Genomic DNA, 7651 nt, shown 5'->3' on the forward strand with positions numbered 1-7651 from the left:
CTCATGCCTGTATTCCCAGCACTTTGGGAGGCTGAAGCAAGCGAATCACTTGAGGTCAGGAGTTTGAAACCAGCCTGGCCAACATGGTGAAACTTCATCTCTACTAAAAATAGAAAAATTAGCTGGGGGTGGTGGCGGCCCGCCACCGGTAATCCCAGCTAGTCAGGAGGCTGAGGCAGGAGAACCACTTGAACCCGGGAGGCAGAGGTTGCAGTGAGCAGAGAAAGCACCACTGTACCCCAGCATGTGCAATAAGAGCGAAACTCCATCTAAGAAAAAGGTAAATATTTCAAACATTTCCTTGACTGCATACCTTTTAAGATTCTTCCTGGAGAAAACATAAGTAGTATTCATTACATTTTCACCAGATTCCACACATCCAGCTGGGGAGCAGGAAAGGGAGGGAGAGGAAAGAAAAGTCACTGTTTCAGCAAACTGTTCTGTTCTGTTCACCAATGGAAACTCAAGAGCCTTCAGTTCCGGTTTGCAAAATAGCTCCCCCTGAAGTTATATTCTCTAGACAATGTTGTGACTGAGCACAAAAACAAATATTCCAGCACTGTCTGGTCTCGGCCTTTACTCCAGTTCTACCTACCTGTCATCTCCACCTACCTGTGGGCAGTCCCCGGGGACCTGGTTCTGATCTTGGGCCAGGAGAACATAGTGAGCCTTTGCCACAGGGCACCTTTGAGCCTCCAGGCAATTCCTCGATTGAAGCACCGTGACTAGATTCAGCTGCCCAGGCTCCTTTCTCCCTAGGAGCCTCATCTCTATTCCCTGGATTCCAGCCTTGGATGCCATCCAAAGGCTGAGACTAGCCTTTCCCCAACTTCCCTATCCAGCATGAGGCTGCCAGGAGACCTTGCCCTCTGCTGAAACCTCCAGCCTCCTTCAGAACCTGACTTTGCTCTAGGGAACAGTCCCCATCTGAGAGCTCTTCTCCATTCACCCCGTGCCGTACTTAAAACAGTTCAGCCCTGTCAGAGTGACCATCATATACTGCTGCTCTTGGAAACATCTCCGTTTTATGTTATTTCTTGATACATAAACACACACACAACTTTACATATGACCGTTTCATATCTACCAGGGAGGGCAGTAGACAGTATCAATAGTCTTTTATTATTATTATTATTAATACATTCTACATAGCTGCCCTCTTTTCTTTTGAGACAGAGTCTTGCTCTGTCACCCAGGCTGGAGTGCAGTGGCGTGATCTTGGCTCACTGCAACCTCCACCTCCAGGGTTCAAGCAATTCTCCTGCCTCAGCCTCCTGACTAGCTAGGATTACAGGTGCCTGCCACGATGTCTGGCTAATTTTTGTATTTTTAGTAGAGATGGGGTTTCACCATGTTGGCCAGAGTGGTCTCGAACTCCTGACCTCAAGTGATCTGCCCTTCCTGGCCTCCCAAAGTTCTGGGATTACAGGCATGAGCCACTGCACCCAGGCCCCTCTTTTCATGCCACTCCATTCTTCCATCCCCAAGAAATCCATTTTAACATTCAACAAACCATTATGTCATCTGTATATTTCCCCCATGCTCACAAAATCATTACAATCAGTTATAACTCAATCACATATATACCTCTATGATTTTTTTTTTTTTTGAGACGGAGTCTAGCTCTGTCGCCCAGGCTGGAGTGCAGGGGCACGATCTCGGCTCACTGCAAGCTCTGCCTCCCGGGTTCACGCCATTCTCCTGCCTCAGCCTCCTGAGTAGCTGGGACTACAGGCGCCCACCACCACACCTGGCGAATCTTTTTGTAATTTTAGTAGAGACGGGATTTCACCGTGTTTGCCAGGATGGTCTCGATCTCCTGACCTCATGATCCACCCGCCTTGGCCTCCCAAAGTGCTGGGATTACAGGCATGAGCCACCACACCCGGCGGAGGATTTTTTTTTTATTTAGTCCATTTGTTTTACAAAGCAGGGTATTGTTGACACTTCTCCTTATTTTGCTTGTTTCAATCCACTACTCATGAAAATTAACTTGCATAGCACTGATGCATTATTTTTTTGTAGCTGCATAATATTTACTGCAAGATTCATTCACCTAACCTCTATTAATGAGTATTTATTTGCTTTTGGTTTTTTACCACTATAAACAATGCTTGCAATAAGCATACTTGAACATACAGTTTTTTGTTTTGTTTTGTTTTGTTTTTGAGACAGAATCTCACTCTGTTGCCCAGGCTGGAGTGCATTGGCGCGATCTTGGCTCACTGCAACCTCTGCCTCCTGGGTTGGAGCAATTCTCCTGCCTCAGCCTCCTGAGTAGCTGGGACTACAGGTGTGTATCACCACGCCTGGCTAATTTTTGTATTTTTAGTAGAGACGGGGTTTTGCCATGTTGGCCAGGCTGGTCTTGAACTCCAGACCTCAGATGATCCACCCCCTCCCCCCCCTTGGCCTCCCAGAGTGCTGGGATCTTGAGCCACCACGCCCGGCCAGTTTCCAGTCTTAATTGGGTCTTCTCCATTCCTAGAATGTCCTCTTATATTTCCTTACAAGAGTTTTCTATTTTTACCTTTTGTGTTTAAGTACTGAATTCACCTGGAATTTATTTTTTATATCCAGGCAAGGGGTCCAGTTTTATCTTCTTCCACATAGCTGGCTACCCCAACACTACTCATTCAATAATAGAGTCCTCCCTTTGCAAGATCCATCTCTTGTACAACATGGTGATTATGGTTCATAACAATGTAGTATATTCCTGAAAAATGCTAAGAGAGTAAAGTGTTCAAACCACAGAAATCCTAATTATGTGAGATCATGCTATGCTAATTAGCTAGATTTAGTCATTCCACAACATATGTATACTTCGAAACATGTGGTGCACAACTACATACAATTTCATCTGTCAATTAAAAAAAAAGAGGAGGCCAGGTGCGGTGGTTCACGCCTGTAATCCCAGCACTTTGGGAGGCTGAGGCAGGTGGATCGCCTGAGGTCAGGAGTTCGAGACCACCCTGGCCAACATGGTGAAACCTTGTCTCTACTGAAAATACAAAAATTAGCTGGGCATGGTGGCAGGTGCCTATAATCCCAGCTACTCGGGAGGCTGAGGCAGAAGAATCGCTTGAATCCAGGAGATAGAGGTTGCAGTGAGCCAAGATCACGCCAATGCACTCAAGCCTGGGTGACAAGGGTGAAACTCTGTCTCAAAAAAAAGAGGAATAGGTCTTTGTCCAATCTCAACACTTCCCAGCCTTCTTAATGACATATTCTTGTCCTGTTTGCCTTCAGTGTCCAATTCTCTTGAGAAGTACTTAAGTAACATACAATTAATTACAAATAAATAACAGATTTTTTTTCCACTGGAACAGTACCTGAGGTCATATATTAAATTGCCTTATATCCTGAGATCTTCTTCTGGACTCTGTGTTCTGGTCCACTAATCTATTTGTTTGGTCCTCTAGCAACACCATATTGATTGGATAAAAGTAGTGTTAGAGTATCTTCCGACATGTAGCGAGGCAAATGCCCTCCCAACCAAGTATCACTGGGTTTTTTTCATACTTCCTTGGCTATTCTTCAGCATTTATTCTACTAAACAAAGCTGAGATTTCATCCAATTAAAAAAAAAAAAAAAAAACTTTAATGCAATTCTACTTGGAAATGAAATTGGTATGTTAATTGTTAGAACATGATATATCTTTCCATTTGTTCAGAACTTGTTTTATAACCTTCAATAAGACCTTCTAGGCTTCTCCATAAAGGTCCTGCCCCTTCCTTATTAAATTTACTTCTGCCGGGGTGTGGTGGCTCACACCTGTAATCCCAGCTCTTTGGGAGGCTGAAATGGGAGGGCTGCTTGAGCCCAGGAGTTTAAGACCAGCCTGGGCAACACAGCAAGACCCTGTCTCTACAAAAAAATAAGAAAATTAGCCGGGCATGGTGCTACATGCCCATGGTCCCAGCTACTAGGGAGGCTGAGATGGGAGGATTCCCTGAACTCAGGAGATCAGGGCTGCAGTGATGCAGTGGGCCATGATCACACCACTATAGTCCAGCCTGGGTGAGAGAGTGAGACCCTGTCTCAAATAAATAAATAAATAATTTACTCCATGTATTTTGCAGGCTTTGCACTACAATGAATAAAATATTTCTCCTCCTTCCATTTCTAAGTACTCCCTGCCAATATAGACGAAAGATAGCAGATTTTTATATATTTTACACTATCCAGCCATCTTATCAAATTCTTTTAAAAATTCTAATAGTATTTTTAAAATCTCTTGGATTTTCTAGAAATACAATCCTATTGCAGTTTTTTATCTCTTCTTTTCCGATCTTTGTAATTTCATTTTCCTGTTTTTCCCACACTAACACCACAAAGAATAATAATGTTGATAACAGACATCCACCCTGCTTGATTTTAATTGAAAATATTTTTAGAGTGGCCACTTAGTAAAGGATTTGATACTGGGGCCGGGCACGGTGGCTCACACACTTGTAACCTGTAATCCCAGCACTTTGGGAGGCCAAGGTGGGCAAATCACCTGAGATAAGGAGTTTGGGACCAGTCTGGCCAACATGGCGAAACCCCGTCTCTACTAAAAATACGAAAATCATCTAGTCGTGGTGGCAGGCGCCTGTAATCTCAGCTACTCAGGAGGCTGAAGCAGGAGAATCGCTTGAACCCAGGAGGTGGAGGCTACAGTGAGCCAAGATGGTGCCACTGCACTCCAGCTTGGGTGACCAAGTGAGACTCCTTCAAAAAAAAAAAAAAAGCCAGGCGCGGTGGCTCATGCCTGTAATCCCAGCACTTTGGGAGTCTGAGGCAGGCGGATCACAAGGTCAGGAGTTGAGATCAGCCTAAGCAACATGGCAAAACCCTGTCTCTACTAAAAATACAAAAAAATTAGCGGGGAGTGGTAGCCATGCCTGTAATCCCAGCTACTCAGGAGGCTGAAGTAGAAGAATCGCTTGAACCCGGGAGGCAGAGGTTGCAGTGGTGAGGGGAGTCTGAGGCAGGCGGATCACAAGGTCAGGAGTTGAGATCAGCCTAAGCAACATGGCAAAACCCTGTCTCTACTAAAAATACGAAAAAATTAGCGGGGAGTGGTAGCCATGCCTGTAATCCCAGCTACTCAGGAGGCTGAAGTAGAAGAATCGCTTGAACCCGGGAGGCGGAGGTTGCAGTGGTGAGCGGAGATCGCACCACTGCATTCCAGCCTGGGCAACAGAGCGAGACTCCGTCTCAAAAAGAAAAATGATTTATTACTGGGTTTAGTGAATAACTTCTAATAAATGTTTAGTAACTAACTTTAGTACATACAACCTAAACAATTACTTATTCTTGGGCCTGAGACTTCTTGAGCCAAAGTGTCGCTCCCACATGTTCTGCAGTGTTCTTTAAAGCCCTACCCACACAGCTGCATGTGTGATTCACACCCTTCTCAGGCGCTCCCTGGCTCCGCTGGGGTGGGACTCAGTGGCAAAGCTGGTCGGTGCCCTCCCGTTTGGCCCAACCCTGGGCTATGTTGTCATCTTTATGCACAGGATGGTCCTGGAGCCATGGCAATGAGCAGACATTCTCCTCTGAGAACACTGTGGCCACAACACTGCCGAGCCTTATCTTGCTGGGCCTTCCTAAGGACAATACCTTGCCTTCCTAAGGACAATAAACCTATCTTGTCCTTACTTGGCTGACCTTTTGATTTTGACCACTGCTGCTTTACAAGTTTGTCCATGTGTCTAATGCTGTCACAAATGCGCTTCTTTATTGCGGAGAATAAAAACAATAAAGGAGCTTTATTTTTGGCTTTAGCACTATGACTTCCATATACATGTTAATGAATGGAAAAGCATTCATTAAAAGGTTTACATAGTAAAGTTTATTTTATTTTATTTTATTTTATTGAGATGAGTTATCACTCTGTTTTCCAGGCTGGAGTACAGTGGTGGGACCTCAGCTCATTGCACTGTCCGCCTCCCAGGTTCAAGCGATTCTCCTGCCTCAGTCTCCCAAGTAGCTGGGATTACAGGTATGCGCCACCAAACCCAGTTAATTTTTGTATTTTTAGTAAAGAGGGGGTTTCACCAAGTTGGCCAGGCTGGTCATGAACTCTTGACCTCAAGTGATCCACCCACTTCAGCCTCCCAAAGTGCTGAGATTAGAGGTGTGAACCACTATGCCCGGCCAAAAGTTAAATTTATCTAAGAGAAAATGCCTATCATTTTAATCTCATAACTCCCAAAGGTTTCTGCACGTTAGAATCACTTGGAAATCTTAAAATTCCAAAAGCCACACCACCCAGATCAATTACACTATAATCTCTGGGGCTGGGACACAGGAGCCAGCGTTTTTTTTTTTAAGCTCTCCTGGAGGTTCCAATGGGCAGGTAAGTCGGGGACCCTCACTCTAACCAGCATTCACTGAACTGATAAGCAGCAGCGTAAAACGGGAGCAGACATCCCCGCTCAGCCCTCATTCCCTTAAGTCCAAAACTACAAAACACACCTGGCGTGAGGAGCAAAGATCCATCGGGAGTGAAACTCAGTCTACGGAAGAAAGACTTCATGCTGTCGTCATGGAACATCCGGTAGCTTCTTGCCTGTCGCACACAACATTTATTTTTATTATTTTGTTTGTTTCTTTCTTTTCTACACACAAAGTTTAATTTTTACAAATCTTTTTCCAAATCTTTACACTCACAATAAAGGCTTCCCAACTGCTGTATGTGGCTATGGTTTTCTTTACATAGTGTCATTTATTGTTGATATAATCATAAATGAAACTGAAACATTACAAATCAGATAATTGTACAACACCGCAAGGGTAAACATTCATGAAAACTGACCACACACTTTTGTTAGGTAAAGCTATATGTATATGTGTGTGTTTTATGTGTTCTAAAATTATTTTTAAAAACTCTTAAGAACACAAACCACAGGGTCAACAGTGGCATGTCTGGGGCTTGAGACTGGGAGATGGTGGGAAGATGACCAGGAGACCTCTGCTTTCTATCTGTGCGGATTCATTTAGAATTTCCAACTGAACGCACTCTTTAGAGACAGTCTCATTCTGTCACCCAGGCTCGAATGCAGTGGCGCAATCATAGGTCACTGCAACCTAGAACTTCTGGGCTCAAAGCAATCCTCTCTTCTCAGCCTCCTGAGTAGCTGGGACTATAGGCACATGCCACCACATCCAGCTATTAATAAATGCACCCTTTAAAAAAAGAAAATTGTGGATTATTAAACTGGTAACCATTAATCTTTTAAAACAACATTTCTTGAACACCTGTCTGGGACAGTTTTTACTACTATTTATTGACATTTTATAAACATCAAGCATTTGCCAGACATGGTGGCTCACACCTATAATTCCAGCACTTTGGGAGGCCAAGGCAGGTGGATCACTTGAGTCCAGGAGTTCGAGACCAGCCTGACCAACATAGCAAAACCCCATCTCTACTAAAAATACAAAAATTACCCGAGTGTGGTGGCGCACACCTGTAATCCCAGCTACTCAGGAGGCTGAGGCAGGAGAACCGCTTGAACCCAGCAAGTGAAGGTTGCAGTGAGCCGAGATCGTGTCACTGCAGTCCAGCCTGGGTGACAGAGCCAGACACTGTCCCAACAAACAAGCATTTAATTCTCAAGACTACAAGGAAGTAGGCATTACTATTCATATATATTGAAT

General features: G+C 44.4%; 1 protein-coding gene across 1 annotated transcript in view; it reads right to left on the reverse strand.

Annotated features, from left to right (window-relative positions):
* The window catches only part of CHAF1B (chromatin assembly factor 1, subunit B (p60)), a 29479-nt gene that overhangs the window by 7898 nt on the left and 13930 nt on the right, over window positions 1-7651 (reverse strand). The window contains exons 7-8 of the mRNA XM_011950052.1: window positions 6467-6560; window positions 296-383 (exon numbers count right to left, since the gene is read on the reverse strand). Of these exons, the coding sequence (XP_011805442.1) occupies window positions 296-383; window positions 6467-6560 (182 nt within the window). The remainder of the gene's footprint in view (window positions 1-295; window positions 384-6466; window positions 6561-7651) is intronic.

The sequence above is a fragment of the Colobus angolensis genome, unplaced genomic scaffold (assembly GCF_000951035.1).
Source record: "Colobus angolensis palliatus isolate OR3802 unplaced genomic scaffold, Cang.pa_1.0 Scaffold300, whole genome shotgun sequence".
Classification (NCBI taxonomy): Eukaryota; Metazoa; Chordata; class Mammalia; order Primates; family Cercopithecidae; genus Colobus; species Colobus angolensis.